Source organism: Rhopalosiphum padi, chromosome 2 (assembly GCF_020882245.1).
Source record: "Rhopalosiphum padi isolate XX-2018 chromosome 2, ASM2088224v1, whole genome shotgun sequence".
Taxonomy (NCBI): domain Eukaryota; kingdom Metazoa; phylum Arthropoda; class Insecta; order Hemiptera; family Aphididae; genus Rhopalosiphum; species Rhopalosiphum padi.
The window spans coordinates 3,181,962-3,199,513 of record NC_083598.1 but is presented as its reverse complement, the minus strand read 5'-3'; the positions used below and the strand labels follow the sequence as shown (position 1 = coordinate 3,199,513).

At 26.6% G+C, this 17,552-nt stretch overlaps 4 protein-coding genes and 1 long non-coding RNA gene across 6 annotated transcripts in view; 3 read left to right on the top strand and 2 right to left on the bottom strand.

Moving 5' to 3' along the window:
* The first annotated feature begins 1,537 nt into the window (after positions 1 to 1,537).
* On the top strand, positions 1,538 to 8,649 carry LOC132920659 (SNF-related serine/threonine-protein kinase). The gene is made up of 8 exons (XM_060983216.1): positions 1,538 to 2,179; positions 3,823 to 4,112; positions 4,201 to 4,310; positions 5,337 to 5,685; positions 5,785 to 5,889; positions 5,954 to 6,074; positions 6,136 to 6,870; positions 6,950 to 8,649. Exons 1-8 carry the CDS (start codon positions 1,955 to 1,957, stop codon positions 7,196 to 7,198), a joined length of 2,184 nt encoding a protein of 727 aa, XP_060839199.1. The 5' UTR covers positions 1,538 to 1,954; the 3' UTR covers positions 7,199 to 8,649.
* Positions 8,650 to 9,045: 396 nt separating this feature from the next.
* Positions 9,046 to 10,700, top strand: LOC132922481 (epimerase family protein SDR39U1-like). The gene is made up of 5 exons (XM_060986034.1): positions 9,046 to 9,455; positions 9,512 to 9,719; positions 9,783 to 9,926; positions 10,047 to 10,237; positions 10,446 to 10,700. The coding sequence occupies exons 1-5, from the start codon at positions 9,447 to 9,449 to the stop codon at positions 10,668 to 10,670; spliced, it is 777 nt and encodes a 258-aa protein (XP_060842017.1). The 5' UTR covers positions 9,046 to 9,446; the 3' UTR covers positions 10,671 to 10,700.
* A 668-nt stretch (positions 10,701 to 11,368) lies between these two features.
* LOC132922482 (uncharacterized) lies at positions 11,369 to 12,003 on the bottom strand. The gene is made up of 2 exons (XR_009661022.1): positions 11,793 to 12,003; positions 11,369 to 11,579 (listed from the first exon to the last, which is right to left on the bottom strand). It is a non-coding gene; the product is annotated as an uncharacterized LOC132922482 (long non-coding RNA).
* A 128-nt stretch (positions 12,004 to 12,131) lies between these two features.
* LOC132922454 (epimerase family protein SDR39U1-like) lies at positions 12,132 to 17,392 on the top strand. The gene is made up of 7 exons (XM_060985990.1): positions 12,132 to 12,396; positions 13,276 to 13,397; positions 13,467 to 13,677; positions 14,604 to 14,753; positions 14,825 to 15,015; positions 15,074 to 15,343; positions 17,073 to 17,392. The coding sequence occupies exons 1-6, from the start codon at positions 12,342 to 12,344 to the stop codon at positions 15,293 to 15,295; spliced, it is 951 nt and encodes a 316-aa protein (XP_060841973.1). The 5' UTR covers positions 12,132 to 12,341; the 3' UTR covers positions 15,296 to 15,343; positions 17,073 to 17,392.
* LOC132922453 (integrin alpha-PS2-like) overlaps positions 16,526 to 17,552 on the bottom strand; it is a 69,438-nt gene continuing 68,411 nt past the window's right edge. For both annotated transcript variants that reach the window (XM_060985988.1, XM_060985989.1), the window contains one exon: positions 16,526 to 17,201. In XM_060985988.1, coding sequence (XP_060841971.1) covers positions 17,094 to 17,201 — 108 coding nt within the window. In that variant the 3' untranslated portion in view covers positions 16,526 to 17,093. The remainder of the gene's footprint in view (positions 17,202 to 17,552) is intronic.

Below are 17,552 nucleotides of genomic sequence, written 5' to 3'. Positions count from 1 at the left end.
TGTATATTACGGATACCGAAAATTTCCGAAAAACTCAAAATATTACATGAATGAAATTGTTAGTTGACACTTTGCTTATGATGAGCGTTTTTAAATCATTTTTGTTTTCTAGTGAAAGCATAAATAAATCCAATTAGCCTTCATTCAGATACAACTGCATTGAGGAGTCGTGTGTGTAAATTATGAATAAAATTAAAACAAATTAACTTGAACATATATATACGGAACACACATAACATACAGATCCTATTTTAAAATTAATGTGTGTGTGTTCGTTAGCAACCCTAATCCACGTAAGATCATGATATAGAACTATTTCAAATAAGATATTAAAAATATTACTATTTAAAACAAACTTCTTGTCCTGCTCGACATCAGTAATTAAACTTCATGTATAAAAGTTAAGTATAATAATATTAATATATTATTTGTTATACACGTTAATAAAAATTAAAATGTACTAGGTAAATAAATTACTCCCTACTTTGTAACAGAAGACAAATATTGAATATTTTTATTTTTACGATTGATAGATTAATGTCACGTCCTTGGACAAGACTCAATAAAAAGTTGTCGATCATGATTATGGTTCATATTTCATGCCGTGACGTAAATGAATTGGAACCTAGCGAGTAGCGGCTAGTGTGTAATATATTTATTAACAATTATTTAGGGGCAATAATATGACGCGTGTAATATTTTAAAATTAATTTACGGGGGAGAGAGTAAAATACAAACGTTGAGCTACCTTTTGATAATTCGAATTGTATTAATCAAATTAAATACAATAGTTAGCATGTTAAAAGTCAATTTACAGACGGTCTGAATATAAATAACTATATTCTTACTTATAATTGCCCATCTATAACGTTTTATGGTCTATTATTATATTACAATGTTTTAATATAACATAAATAATAAAATATATTTGTTTAATTTTTTATACCTACGATGAATAGTAACTGATAATTATCACCGACTTTATGTTATATTTGGGTTGTCGGTGGTTAATTATGATTTATGATGACGTCAGAGATAAATTAATTCTTGTAACATACGTCACAATCAATTCTTCTATGCTGTGGTTAGAATAATATATTCTATTTATACTTTCTCCTATTTTCAAACTCGTCTACCCTGTTTAGTGTTTTTGACCGCCTAAAGACTAAAGTACCACTGTATCGACATTATTGACTAGACAGTTGGCTACCAGAAACCAGAACTAGGTACTTTCAAAGTTGAATGTTAAACATAATTTACTACTACTAAACGTAATATGGCTGATGTAAAAAAATAAGAAAAGTACATCATAAAACCATTGAAATATCATAATTTTTAGATCAATAAAAATATTGTGCGTTATACTTTAATTTTTTATTTTTACGGCAGCACTGTTCACGCACCCTTCCACGATCTGTACAGGTGTATGATTTTTTTATGGGTCTATTAATATTATATATCTATTCTGTGGTACGGACCTGTTTCGTGGGTGGCCGTGAGAGCGCGCGTTTGATAGTTCCCAGTTTCTTATCAGTGTCCATTTTTATAAAAAAAACCTACGCGGACGGTAGCGGTGGTCTAGCTAGCGCCGAGCACTAGCCACTAGCTGCTGGCGCCTGGCAGTGACTTAAGTAGTGCTTATAGATATGTATTATATATTTTTATAATAGTAATAAACACTAAAAAATAATACCGTTGTTATCGTAGCTGTGCGTTTTTTTGGTGCGAATATTATTGTTTCGGCAAATTGATACTTACCGTTAGGCACCGAAAACGTCAGGTGAAACCGACTGGAAAGAACTCCGTCTGACGTTAGGGGTGCTACTCCAGAAGAGTCGGTCGCCGGACGACGATGGACTTCATAATAATCCGCGATCGTTTCCGTCTGAAACGTTAAGAGGCCTGTCTGGATAGATCGGTACTTGTCGGGGTGTGTCTGTAGATCTTGCAGACGATGCAACACAGCAGCGGGGTGATCGGCAAACCGGACACGGTCAGACCCGCCAAACATAATGGTGGCAACATCGCCGGTATGTATGATTTGGAGCAGACGCTCGGAAAAGGCCATTTTGCTGTCGTCAAGATGGCTAGGCATGTGTTCACTGGTGAACAAGTAGCCGTCAAGGTGATTGACAAGAATAAGCTGGAAGAAGTCTCTCGTAATCATTTGTACCAAGAGGTGAGTGCCATTGGGTTGTATCATTGTTGCAGTCTTGCACTCGTTTGTATATTTATTCTCGATTCGATGCATTGTGGAGACATTTTTTTTGATGCTGTTTTTGCCTAATATCTGTAGAACGACACTAATTTTTAACTAATTCAACCTGACCACAATTGTGTTATGGTTACTCTCCTTGATTTTGATTGACATAATACTTAGATTAAACGGTTTCTTATTAAATTTTTGTGTGCAAACCAATTTTTTACTGGCTCTTCTTCTATTAATTTATCGTTTCCCCGAGTAATTAATTTCTGGTTCAACATAACCGTATTATTATTGTATCGATTGTGATGTCAATCAGAAAAATGTTACAATTTTATGTGGTAGAAATATCACCTACACTAACGACTGCCTGTTATGTTTAGGTTATAATATGTATCTTTAATAGATGGTATTTAATTGTTTAAAATTTGATCTATCAATTATTATGGTTTTCCCTTGTTTACTAACAACATAAAATAATGTTTATGTAAAGTAATCATATTACTTATTGATTTCAGACATTAGTGATTTCAATCAATTTTTATCTTTGTTGTGTGGATACTGGATAGGTATTGTAATTCTTTTTTTTTTTTTTATTGATAATGAATTACAGAACATGAATCACTAGTTGTTATTTTACCCATTGTGTAATAAATTAATATTCTTTTGAAATTGTAGTTAGGTATTCATAGTTTAGTTATGTATAAGACATATTATTAACAAGTTTTCAACAAGTAGGTATGTAGTTTTAATAATTTATGCAATTACTAGATAAGTAAATAGAAAATATTGAAGTGGGTAGAAAATTGTTACCAAATGCTTTAGATATGATTGTTTTTATCTTGTTACAAGTTACAATTGCTATCTATATTACATAAGTAGGTACTTTTAATTTTTAATATGTATAAATCAAATAATAAATAATAATTTAATTGTTAATGAATATATATTTATAAATATTACATTTTTAACAATCTGAGTCATTACTTTTTATTTTATATCTGTTAATAAGTTTTCATCAATTATTAGTTATTAATTCAAAAGTTAATTATGCTGATTATAATTGTGTATGAAAATGAAATAGTAAAACAATAACCTTTGTATGCTCATAGCAATTTAACATTTTTGACAATGATTGTTTATTTTAATAATACTATAAAATGTTTGAACTACTTATAGGTAATTAATTTAATGGTTCATAATTCAAAATTAAATAGAATATTCTCATGCATTATAATTTATGACACGTTTATTATGATGAATAACAATTAAAATATAACTTCAATGTTCATAGATATTAACCATTCTTATGGTTCCACACACATTTATTTATAGTAACTTTTCTTTTAAAATCAAATTATTTTATATTAAAAAAAATATGAATATATTATATATATACAAAATGTATCTTTTATTAAAATAATTTATATTTTAACATTTTATTTTAATAAATTTGGTATTCATGATCAACCTTATGTATAATAACTATTTTCTTATTTAGTAGTGATTGAAAAAAAATGTGCTTTAGTAGGTTAATGATTTAATTAATTAATAACTAGTTTATTTATGATTTGGTTAATATTATAGAGAAAATTATTAAGAATTTTTTTTTTTAACAGGTTCGATGTATGAAATTAGTGCAACATCCTAATGTCGTGAGATTATATGAAGTGATTGATACACACAGTAAATTATATCTAATACTTGAGTTAGCTGATGGTGGAGATTTATATGATTACATTATGCGACATGAAGGCGGATTGTCTGAGCAATTAGCTTGTGAATATTTTGCACAGATTGTTCGAGCAATATCGTACTGTCACAAATTACATGTTGTCCATAGAGATTTGAAACCTGAAAATGTGGTTTTTTTTGAAAAACAAGGGATTGTTAAACTTACAGATTTTGGGTGAGTTATATTGTTAGTTTTATAATTACCATATTTTGTTTATTATTTAATTATTTATTTTGAAATTAACAAAAATATTATTTTATAGTTTTAGCAATACATTTTGCCCTGGTCAAAAATTAGAAACATCATGTGGTTCGTTGGCTTATTCGGCTCCTGAAATTTTGATTGGAAATTCATATAATGCTACTGCTGTTGGTGAGAACAATGCTTTATTTTTGTTACTTACTTTCACAAGTTGATTTTATGTGTAGTTAAATCTGTAGTTCAATCAATTTAAATTACATATTTATTTTGAATGTAAGGGAACTAGTGTCAGTAGTGTCACTCATTGATGACTTCTTGCTCATGCAATCATTATTTTATTCTTTTCTTATCACATAATATTTTAATAATTATACAGTATTTACATAGATTGTGTAATATAGTCTTATCATAATAATAAAATAAAAATATGAGAGTTCAGTCTAAAGATAAGTCATTAAATTAGAAAAGTTCAAAACAATTAATTTATTGAGCGGTTATTTGTTTTGTATATAGTAATAAAACGACAAGTGTTGTCGTATGCAGTGTGCTCGCACACATGTTCTTAACCCCTCTATTACTGCACAGTCCTCGACACTGTTTATATTAATAGATGGCTTGTTGTATTGTCATTGATTCAGATACTGTAGTTGAAGCATTGTCATGAGTTTTAATATTGGCACAGTTATTATAAAATGTTTGCATAGGTCAGCTAAAACTTAAAAGATTATATTAAAACATTTTTTAATTGCATAATTTAAAAATAATCAAAATGTATTTTATTTTTGTGCAGACTTTTTCATAGATTATAGCTACTTTACTGAGATTTTGTTGAATCTATATCCAATTAAAGATTAATGTTTCAGTGAGCATTTTAATATTCAACTCAATGTAACTTTTGATTTATTAATAAAAAAAAGTTAATGATATATGTATATTTTACTTCAAATATCATAAATATGGTGTATTTGGTGTATTCTTATTTTATTTAGACAAATCACTTAGATTAGAAGATAATATTATAATGATTTCTAAATTTCTAATCATATACTCTAGTGATTGTTGTTTTATCAAATATAATTGTGGATATACTAATATTATAGTATATATATATATATATATACTTATGATATTCATTCAATAAATTTATAAGTTATACAACTAATATTGATAATTTGTTTGTTGTATATTGCTTTGTAGATATCTGGTCATTGGGTGTAATTTTGTACATGTTGGTATGTGGCGAAGCACCGTTTCATTCAGCTAATGACAGTGAAACTTTAACAATGATTATGGATTGTAAATACAAAGTATCCAGTCATGTGTCTGAGGAATGTAAAGCACTTATTGGTCGTATGCTTGTGAGGAATCCTGAGAAACGAGCTACTCTTGACGAGATTGCTGCAGATGTTTGGTTGAAAGATGTCAAGGTGATAAATGACGACGAGAGTCCATTGGTGTCTAAACAGTTAATTAACGAAGACGACCATGCATTAATTATACAAAAAATGATTAGTGGAAAAATAGCTTCAAAAGAACAAATTGTGGAGTAAGTTGGCTAATTTTTCATTTTTCTTTAATCTTTATGTTCAAATTATATAAGGATTTAATGTAAAGTTATTAATTAATATTTTTATTATTAATTCAGGGCTCTAGATAAAAACGAGTATAATCATATTACAGCTACCTATTATTTACTCGCAGAAAGAAAATTAAAGTCTGCAACACCCAAAAAATCTCAAGCTATTAAAAAGTAGATTTCTTATATTTTTAAATATTTTTATTGTTCATTTTTATTAATTTTTTTACTTTTCCAGTGATATGAATGTTCCTCAGTTAAAAGTAGATGATAGTTCTAATCAAAATAATGCTTCGACGATAGTCAATGTAGCACCTAAATCTGCTATATTAGGATCATTGCATTCTGATCGTCCTAAAGTAATAAGAAGAATTCATCTGTTTATGAACATTATTAATTGCTTGTTTTTTGATTTAACAGAGAACACGGAAGTGTAGTGTTGTAGTTGAAGAAGAAGATGAAAAGGAAGATGAGGAAGAAGATGATGATAGTAGTTCATTAAATCGAAGGGGTTCTCGGTCAGAAGGAAAATTGAATACAATAGCTTCTGAACTACGAACAAAACAACTTTCGATCACTGAAGTACATGAAACAAATCCAACATCTGCTTCTGTTGTGTCTAACAAAATCCCACCACCCTTTGTGTCTTCTCACAGTTCACCACAGTTACTTGATGATAAACAAAATAGAACTGGCAACTACATAACATACGAACAAAGGCGGAGCAAAATGCATAAAAACCGTACAGCATCCTGTAGTAGCTCTGAAACCAGTGATGATGATACTGATGGCCGTAAAAAGCGAGGCAGTAGTAGGTCACTGGCTTCATTTAAGGGTAATGATAAGGATCCCGATAATGATGGAATGGGAAATGCTGGTGGGCAAGAGACAGAGCCCTCACAAGAACACGATACTGATGTCCAAAAAACAGATGGGAACAGTGGGAATAAAACAGAAAGACCAAGTGGTAGTGCTGCAGGCAGACGACGCTGCATAAGCGCGAATGCCAGAAGTCGAAGGGGTAGATCAGCTGAAACTAGATTAAGAGAGAGTCAAAGTTTGAATCGTATCACTGAAGTCCAAGAATCTGAAGTAAATACCCCAAGTTCAACTGCTAACTCGGATAATTTTGAATTTACCAACAAAAACTGTCAGGTGAGAACAGTTAATTAATAAATATTGACTCCGAGAAACCGTAGTCAAATTATTTAAATATTTATTATTATTTTTTTAGGTATCCGTAAAGAATACTATTGCTGACAAAAACCCTGCAACCATATCAGCTTTACCCCAATATAAAAAACACCAGACATCCAAACGCATCTCATTGTTTAGTAAGTATTTGAATTTACAAAAAAAACTGTGTACACAAATTCTGTTTAGCAAGAAGAATACGGATAACCGTTTATATAAGGCAAAATCGTGTTCAGAAATGGCTAACTCCAAAATTGCTATAAGAGAAGTAAGCTCTGACAGGTGTTAATCCCTTTTCATGTACCGCACAACAAATGTATTATTATTTAGTCCCGATTTATTATGTCAAACAATAATTTAATTTATTACCTTTTTTATCATTTAATCCCTGCAAGAATATTATTTATAATTTTATATGACTCCTATTGGTGATATTACGTATGACGACAGTGATTTTTATTTAATTTTGGCCTTTAAACACAATATTCCCTAAACACTAATCTATTACTGACTAAATATACTTTCTATTATTATAATTATTAACTTGTTTTAGTTTAGAAATATTTTTTTTCTTTAAGAAAATTAAATTTGTTAATTATTTAACCAAAGTTAATTTTTACACGCATATATTTTTATACATAAGACTTGCTTAAATGTGCAGTACAATTATTAAGACGCACATTGAACTATTTGTTTTTTGTTTTTAAGTTTTTTAGTCAATACCAAATTGTTATTATTTTTGATTGTGTAATGTATTCATATATTGGTTAAAAGGAGAAACAATAAGATTTTACTAGATAATTAATGAAATCAGACTAGTCAATTTTACTCTCAGTAAAGGTCACGAAGAAATCAATTTGTTTTATATATTATTTTATTTAAATTGTTGTTTTATTATTATTATTATTATTATTTTTGATTAATGTTTAAAATTATAATATTTAATAAATAATATCTCTATAGTTGATTTTTACATACATATAGACAAGTAGATAATATTTATCAATGTATTTTATTGTTATCCACAAAACACTATAATTACTATTGATTGGTTGTGAATTAAAACACTGAACATACATATTTTTCTATGTTTAAAATCTTACTAATATATCATAACCGTGTTCTCTAAGAATACTATTAATAATAACAACAATAAAATACATTTTCTTTTTACCATGGGCATAAATGTTAGAAAAATAGTGCCATATTATTACATATACATTAATAATTATATATTATATTATATCATTATAAGATATAGATAAGTTTATTATCGTTCAACATATTAATTTTGTATACCAAAAACTATGTTATTATAAACATTAAACAATGTATAAGTGTGCAATATATTTACTATATATGTATTAGAAATTTGAAATACATTAAAGTTGACAATCGAAGGTTACATTTTTTTTCTCACTTACCATAAATTTATTTAAATTTTTGTTTTTAAAACTGTAGACAGCATAATATAACACATAACTATGTCTAAGCTAATATTACACTACAGTTACAGTTCCCTATTTAAATTTGTTTTTTTTTTTATTTATTAGTTGCATTGTTTATGTTTTGTATTATTATTAAAGTAATTATTTTTATTTATAAAATTAAATTTTTTTTTTCATTTATGTTATGAGTATGTTATAAATATTGATTATGTTTAAACGAAATTGAATTGGTTGTGATTATTATGGAATTAGAATATAATATAAATATTACAAAAAAATTGTTTTCATTTAATTTTAATGTGTATTTTTATATTTTTCGTACCATACCAAACAGGTTTTAATTTAGAAATTACCTAAAATCCTTTTAATTTCTATCTCTTATCACTTGAAAATGATTAAAATATTACATTTATATACTCTGTAGTAGTATATAATTTTATTTTTGACATATATGCCAGGGTTGAGGGTATATGAACAATTTATAAACATTTAATGAATCAATAGTAAATTAATGGTTTTTTAAATATATAATGTAGTGGTCTTTTAATACATTTTTCATGCAACACTGCAAATAATCAATCATATATTGTTATTACTTGGATTATTTTTTATGCATTCTAACATTCTATGGCATATTCTCCTTATTAATAAATTAGTATGCATTTTGTTTTCGTACACCACACATCACTTGATTTCAACCATGAACTAGTTCTACTCAGTTCATGATTTAAACACTAATACAGCTACATTTTTATTTAGTAATTTGGAAATTGAACAATTTCTACAATAGTCGGTTATATTTTACCTGTTATTTAATAAACTTAATATAAACAATATGAAGAACCCATTGGCTAATTGTGATTTACTTAATACATTTAGATTTATACAAACAGTATTATACAGTACCAAGGGTCATGTGCTAATCGGTACAGTATTTCTAAAGATATCAATGTTGTAATAAACATGTTTAATAATTGATGTATAGGTGGTGGAACTGGATTTATTGGTAGAAACTTGAAAGAATTGCTGTTGAGAGAAAATTACGAAGTCACAGTATTATCTAGAATTAAGAATGGAGAGAAACACATCATGAATTGGGTAATTTTATAGGATTTCAAACTATATATTTTTAAAGTAATATTTTTAATGTGTAGGCCGATTTAATACTCAATGGTGTTCCCAATAACATAACTGCTGTGGTCAACTTGACTGGCGAACCTATCATGGTTCCTTTTAAACGTTTTGGAAGTAACTTTAAACAAAAAATTTGGATTAGCAGAGTTGGATCTACAATGTTACTTACTGATTTATTAAATTCCACCAAATGCAAGCCTGATGTGTTTATTACAATCACTAGTACTGGTAGTGTTGATTTTAACAAAAAAACTTTTTTTAAATATTATAATTTAAATTAACAATCAACAGATATGTATCCATCAGAGGGAGTTCACACAGAAAAATTTATTCCTTCAGACCAAATGATAGACTGTAATTTCTTCACTAGATTAGGAATAGATTGGGAACAAGCTTCAAAGAATTTTCCTTTTCGTAGAATATCGATTAGAACAGGTCTGCGCTATGTGATATATTTAATAATAATAATAATAAATTATAATGTATATTTAATAAATATTTCATAATACAATATTATGCTAATTTTAACCAATCAATTTAATTTGTATCAATTAGGAACAGTACTGGGTCACAATGGTGGATTTCTCAAATGCTTGAAACAATTAATTGCTATAGGTATAGGGGCCAAGATGGGAGATGGGTGTCAGCATCAGCCTTGGATACACATTTGTGATTTACTGTACCTTATACTATTTTCAATAGAAAACAAGGAAGTATGTGGAATATTAAATGGAGTATCGCCAAAGGTAATAAAGATAAAAAGATTAATACTATTTAACTAATCAACTGACTATAAAATTAAGAATTCCCACTAATTGCTTTTAATTTTTATGACAGTAAGGTAGAAAAATAGCATTTTCCATAATTTCTCATTATATCACAAGGCAATATTGACATTTTTTTAGTTAGGTATATCGTTCTGAATATAATTTATACTATTTAAATTAATTTTAGAGCACAACTAATGAAGAATTAATTACTACTTACAAGCATATATCAAAAAAGTCATCAGTAATGTTAAATACACCTAGAATATTACTTAAGACAATGTTCGGAGAAGAAAGAACAAAACTAATATTGGAAGGAAGAAAAGTTTTACCAATGGGAACATTGGATTATGGATTTAATTTTCAATATTGTGAAATTGAAAGTGCTTTAAGAAATATTTTGGATAAATGAAAAATAAATAATATAATACTTACTTTGTCAGATGTTTGCAGATCATTATTTAACTTAAAAATTATTGAATGGTAGTTTTAAAATTCAGCAGTGTAAATAATATATCAACACCATGTTGTAACCAGCAAATAAGATGCAATTGAATACCACATCAATTATATTTGAAATTTAACTCCATTACGGCATAATATATATCATTAAAGAATTTTTACATATTAATAATACATAATAGTTAAAAATTCATCTTTCTCTATTAACTATACTAAAATTTAGTTATTCAAAATCACAGTAAACCAAGAATGGCCATGATATAAATTAATGCTTGGTACATACTATATTTATAAAAAATTGTATTTAATTGCTCAACATTTCTATGGTTAGCAAATTTATTATCTTTACCTTCTGTTATAAATATATAACACATTAAGAATGACTTAACATAAAAATCGGTCAACAACCCAAATAGTAACTTATAGAGCGTAATGTTTTAAAAGATATTCAAGTTAAAATAAGCATGTATCAATAAGTTCATTTTTTCTAAAATCTTGGCTGCTTTAAAAACGATACATAGTAAATTCATTTGTGCAGAAAAAAATTGATTTGAACATACACGAGGGTTACCTCATTAGTTAACCTAAAAAAGTAAATACGACATATTTACTTGGATTGGAAATAATTATAAAAAACAAAACAAGTGGTTTATATGTTGAACAGAAAGAGTTTATTACTGTTTAGATGAATCAATATAAAAGTTTCATAATCGCTTAATGTTTACCAAAACATGATAGTATGTCCGGTGCGGGCCACGAGGTTTACTTGGACCTTGCACGCATCTTCCTCCTCTTGCGCTTCAACCTACGCATACGCTTCTTACGCCATTTAGCCCTCATAATCGGGCTAACGACAAATCTACAAACAAAAAGAAATAAAGAAATAAAGCGGCTATCGAAACATGCAAACACGTGTGAAGGGTGGATATAAAAAACGGCATCTACAGAAAAAATTAAGTTGGTCCAAGAGAAATGGTTAAAATAAATTACTGTAAATAATTGTGCGAATAAATGCTAACGTTAACGAATAGTGGAGAAAAAAAATTTTAAAATAAAACATTGAAATACTTACCAAAGGTGAGAAAATTCGGAGCGGAACAGAGAGTTCAGCTCGATTCAGGAACAAATTTGTTTGTGACAGAATAAAAGATGACGCCGTGGCCCGTCGAACAAGCCAGAGAAATTTCTCACAGACACAGTGTATCCAACATGATTAACAATAATTTGAGGTTATTTACGTATAAACGAAACGTGGAACAGGAAGGAAAAAGTAATAGCACAGAAACGAGGTGAAAGTATTAGAGATCAGAGTGAGTTGTCAGCACTGTACAGTTTGATGGTTGTCCATATGTTTTGTACAGAAATAATGATAATAGTAATGTAAATACAAAATTGAAAATACGTGATATCAGAAGTTTTTTAAGTTTAAAAATTTGATTATTATTTTATTTTTTACATAAAGTATTTATATTTTATATACCAATTACCAGTACCATAATGTAAAACTATAAAAAGTACGATTATACGGTTTTACAAACTACGAAGTTAATTTAGTTTTTGCCACTGACTCTTTTCAATCTTTTCCTTTAAATTTTAATATTAATCATAAATCTAGTTGATCATGATTTCTATAAGCCGAAGTTATTCAATGACAAGTAAAGGGAGAGTGTTAATCGGTATGTTATTAATGTTGGATTATCAATTCATATATAATGTATTTATATATTTATTTTTGTATATAAATTGTAAATACCTAGGTCATATAGTAAATTATTGTGCCGTATTGTTGTGTGACTTAACATTTTAAATTCTTGATTTATTCTCAATAAGAGATTGAAATGTATTTCTTACAATATCAAAATAGTTTTAGAAAGTGATCACATTTACATCACTTAAATGTTCCAAATTAAACTTTTTTACTTTTACTGTTTATAATTAAATTACTTAAATATTAGTCATCATAATAATATGTTGAATCGTTCAGTTAACAATATTTTAAGAAATTCATATATTACACAGTCCCGCCATCCATAACTTGTTATTGTTTTAGATTTTGGCTGTTGATAAAATTAATTGTATTATTGTTGTTTTGTTTAGGTATAAGTATTGTATACATTTATTTGCTTAGTTATGTGAACAAATATTTTAGATCAAAGTTTTTACCATTTATTATTTAGTTATTACCTATTCATTTAGTGAATGTGATAACTGCGTGTGTTGTTTCTGCCTTACAAACAACCAATATATTATTATATTTTTGTTCAGTAGAATTTATTTTGTATTGTTATTTTTAAAATTTTATTAAAATTATGAAAGGTAAGAATATTATTTGTGGTCTTGTTTAATTATAAAACAAGTTATATGTATGTAAAATATTCTTTTTTAAAAAAACTCATTAAATATTTTAAAATATAAAATCTAAGAATTCTGCTGAACCCATATTTGCTATGATGTAAGTTTGTAAGACAGAGACAACACAAAATACATCAAGTAATCTCAGTGGCACTTTTTCTCTTACTACTACTTTTATTTATATGACCTGTTTTATTTTCCAGGAGGTGGGACTGGATTTGTTGGAAAATATTTAAAACAGTACCTTAAGGACCAAAACTATGATGTTACTATCATATCTAGAAAAAACAATGATATTAATAAATCTGATTCTGTTATAAGTTGGGTAAAAACCTAATCAATTCAAAAATATTAATCTGAAGTTTTTATATAATTATGTTTTTTTTTTTTATAGGATCAGATAAAAAAAAATGAAATTCCACTTGATACTGTAGCTGTGATTAATGCTGCTGGTGAACCAATTCTCGAACCTACACGATTCTGGACCAGCAAGTTCAAGAAATCTGTATGGGATAGTAGAGTAATGACTAATCAATACCTTGTAGATGCAATCAATAATATGAATACACCAAAACCGAAATTATTTATATCTTTTTCTGGAGTAGGTGTGTTTCAATTAATATTTTTGCTGCCGATGATTCTAATTGACCTTGTGTAGCACAGTTCAAAATATTAAATAATATGCTGGCTAGTAAAAAAAAGAATCATGTTTCTTATTATTTGATGCTTTATAACATGGTCATCATAACAATTTAACTATTTGTATTTTGTAAGCGCATAATTATTTTTTCATGGGTACAAGCAAAAGTTGGACATCAATATTTTTATTTTCTGAATCTTTTTTAAAATCCCCTTTTTTATTCTTCACAGGAATTATTTGTATACAAATTTAATCGTAGCAAACACTGCTTTAAAATATTTATTTTAATATTATCTTTCAAAATATTCAATAATAATTTATATATAAATCTAATTAAACAGTTATTTTTATTTAATTAAAATCGTTTGTTGGTAGTTACACAATTAAATAGTCATATCAGTAATTTTTTTGGTCTTAAATTATTAATTGATCGTCATTATATCTCCAGTTGTCATTTTATTAATTGGCTTATTGAAGGAAATAAAGATGTACCCTGTTTGTTAGAATGACTTGATATTCATGTTCCTAGTAGCACCAGATTTATAGGATTATTTTACCTACCAGCATTGATTATATATTATTATAGTATTTATAATCAATGCTACCAGTTAACCATAATAATTTTGCTAATAATTCTCCCCTGATTAGAATGTAGTCGATAGCCAATAGTAATATATAATTTTTTTGTACCTGGCCAGCTTCAATACCTCATTATTGGTAATCCACTGTTATCTAATTGTAAAATAAATTTTATAATATGTTATTACAACTTATTGTTATATCAGTTTATCACAAGAATGTTCATTTTTATTACTTTGTTTATATCGTTCCAAAAGCTGTTAGATGTTTAATTTTATAAAATAAATAAATATCTTTTTATTTAATTTTTAGGTATATATCCTCCAAATACAGACAAGTGTAAACCATATACAGAGAGTTATGATATTAAAGAGTTTGATTACTTATCGAAATTAGTAATTGGGATTGAAGAAAGTGCTATACCAAAATCAGATGACGTACGTTCAGTAATAATTAGATTAGGTATGTATAATTATTATTTTTTATTTCTCCAAAACATGTTTGAATTTCATCAACTTATATATTATTTTTAGGGGTTGTACTTGGCCGACATGGAGGATTTATAAGTCAGCTTTATCCATTCTTTCGTTTTGGTTTAGGAATCTGTATGGGTAATGGTTCTCAATTCTTTCCTTGGATACATATAGACGATGTTTGTCGTATAGTATTATTTGCTATTGAAAATAACAGAGTAGAGGGTATTGTCAATGGAGTTGCACCTGAAGTAATGTTTAACTTTTTTCTAAATTTGAAACATTTTAGTTAATATTATTGTTTTTCAGATTATTACCCATCAACACTTTGCCAAGAGTTTTGTTGAAGTCTTTGGTCATAGTTTTGTATTAAAAGTTCCAGGAATTATTTTTAAGTTAATATTTGGAACAGAACGCGCAAAAATGGTTTTAGAAGGACAAGCTGTTGAACCAACCAAATTAAATAGTTTAAATTTTGTATACAAATTGCCTGATGTCAAAACAGCATTGTGTCGTGTATCTAAAGAATAATTTGATGCATTGGAAACAGTATCCAATATAGATAGTTTTAAAGATGAGGTATAATTAAATGGCTTATTTTATTACTGTTCGTAATAATAACTCAAATTTGCAAATTTAAAAAGTATATTTTTAATTTTTTCTTCTATTTATTAAAACTTATTATAAATTATTTTTCTCAATCATGATTTTGTTGACCTAGTAAGAGACCTAGACTTATAGTTTGTGTTGGTGGTAGGTTATTATAAATATTTACTTCATAATGCTCATAAAATATCAAGTAATTACTTAATACATTAAAAAACATTTTTTCTATATTGTTTTTTACAATTACATTTCTTATGATCATTGGCTATTTTAAATTGTTCAACTAATACACAAAATTAAAATTTTTTAAATGTATTAATATTAACCTACATATTAATAGAAAAATAATCACTTTTTTGTAATTATAATTTTTCGATCCTTGTAATGTATGGTAATTTAAACAAATTCAAACGATATTATTTTGTTTTATTTAAAGTGCATTTATTAAAAATTTGACTATCATAAAATGAAAGATAAATTATTTTAGTTATTTGGTTTCATATCATATTTTTGAATTTAACCAACTTATATACCACAAAATGTAGCTTTCCTATTAAATTATTTATATACAAATGCCATCTTAGATTAAAACATAATACCTAGGTAACTATTTTTTTTTATTATTTTACAAATTCTCCGGATTACAGTTTTTATTATTATTCAACTATTGATTGTAATACTATTATAATTCAAATTGGATTTACTAATAGTAAATGAAGTAAACAAATTTTCCTACATTTATAGATAGATTTCTATGATTTAAAATTAATTTCCAGAAACTATTAAAGGCATTTTTATATACTTTACCCCATGACTTATTTGATTGACAGAGATAATATCTCTATAGCCTATATTATTATATTATATCTCATGCATATGCAATTAAGGTTTTTTTATTGTTACATTGCCTTGTAAATAAAAAAATAAAATTAGCTTCATTCATTTTTCTATGGTACATCATATTTAATTTCACATGTATTCTCATTTACTTTTTCACATTTTTTTTTCTTCAAACATGATATTGTACATAATTTTCTATATAAAAAAAATATGTAAGCATGTTTTTACGGTAAATCTTTTCTACTTAACAATAATAAATGTAATCAACTAAAATAAGTTGAGAAATAAATATCTATATGAAGAAAAAAGAAAACATTTATTATTTACACTTCATAATTTATTTTCAATTAAAAATAAACCAAAAATTATCAGTCATTATTAAAATAAGTAAATTGAATATTGATAATTGTTTAATTTCACAAGCATAAATTATTGATATCTTATTAAGTCATAGTTAAAAACTTCAATTTTACAACTGAATGTTAATTTTGTAAAAAATGAAAATGCAACTCAATTTACAATTTTTATTTTTAGACTAGAGCGTTATAATTTTAAAACAATATATTTAATTCATTTTTGTAAAAATAATTACTCTCAAGGTTTAAGTACAGTTAATTAATTAATAGATTCATATAATAATTTAATTTACAATAAGACTAAAATTTACATTATTATTTCAAAATGTAAGAAAATAAAACAAATGTATATATACTATTTACAAAAAAAACATAATATATAATAGTTATTTTAAAATATTTACAAAATAAATTATAACAAATTAATATCAGTTAGGTGGTTTAATGTGGCGATTTATATAAGTTCCAATCATATTTATTTTAATTTTTAAATCTATTTTTTTTAGCAGAAAAAAAGTTGGATGTTTCTACAAAGCTTCGTCTCCTGTTTGATAAAGCTCTGCCTGTCCATTTCTGTGTGTCAATGGTTGTTTTTCTGGTGCGTTAGATGGCCGATTGCGTTTGAAAAATCCACACTACCAAAAACCAAAAAATAAATTATTGAAAAAAATGCATTTTACATATGTTTGATTTGTAAAATTAGTTTTTATGAAATAAATCATATACCATAAATAATTTTACATTATATATTTATACTATTATGTATGTGTTATGAGTTTATGACATTTTACTTGTTACCATTTAAATAAAGTTCTATTAATTAATATCAGTATACTTATTTTAATATTTTCACAACAGGCAACCTATCAAAGTATTGAGTTTTTAATTAAAAAAAAAAATAATTATGAATAATTTTGGGGAAAAAGTTTGACCTCAAAACATTGAGTTTCGTTCGATTTCACACTTTTATGATTTGTTTATGACGA

Bases quoted from the DNA above. Each gene is read 5' to 3' on its own strand.
- LOC132920659 (XM_060983216.1), top strand. From the start codon at position 1,955: ATGCAACACAGCAGCGGGGTGATCGGCAAACCGGACACGGTCAGACCC. The intron at 5,890-5,953 runs GTAGATTTCTTA...TTACTTTTCCAG, and splicing joins AAATCTCAAGCTATTAAAAA to TGATATGAATGTTCCTCAGT. The intron at 6,075-6,135 runs GTAATAAGAAGA...TTGATTTAACAG, and splicing joins TGCATTCTGATCGTCCTAAA to AGAACACGGAAGTGTAGTGT.
- LOC132922481 (XM_060986034.1), top strand. The intron at 9,720-9,782 runs GTAGTGTTGATT...AACAATCAACAG, and splicing joins TATTACAATCACTAGTACTG to ATATGTATCCATCAGAGGGA. The intron at 10,238-10,445 runs GTAATAAAGATA...AATTAATTTTAG, and splicing joins TAAATGGAGTATCGCCAAAG to AGCACAACTAATGAAGAATT.
- LOC132922454 (XM_060985990.1), top strand. From the start codon at position 12,342: ATGATTTCTATAAGCCGAAGTTATTCAATGACAAGTAAAGGGAGAGTG. The intron at 14,754-14,824 runs GTATGTATAATT...TATTATTTTTAG, and splicing joins TTCAGTAATAATTAGATTAG to GGGTTGTACTTGGCCGACAT. The intron at 15,016-15,073 runs GTAATGTTTAAC...ATTGTTTTTCAG, and splicing joins TCAATGGAGTTGCACCTGAA to ATTATTACCCATCAACACTT.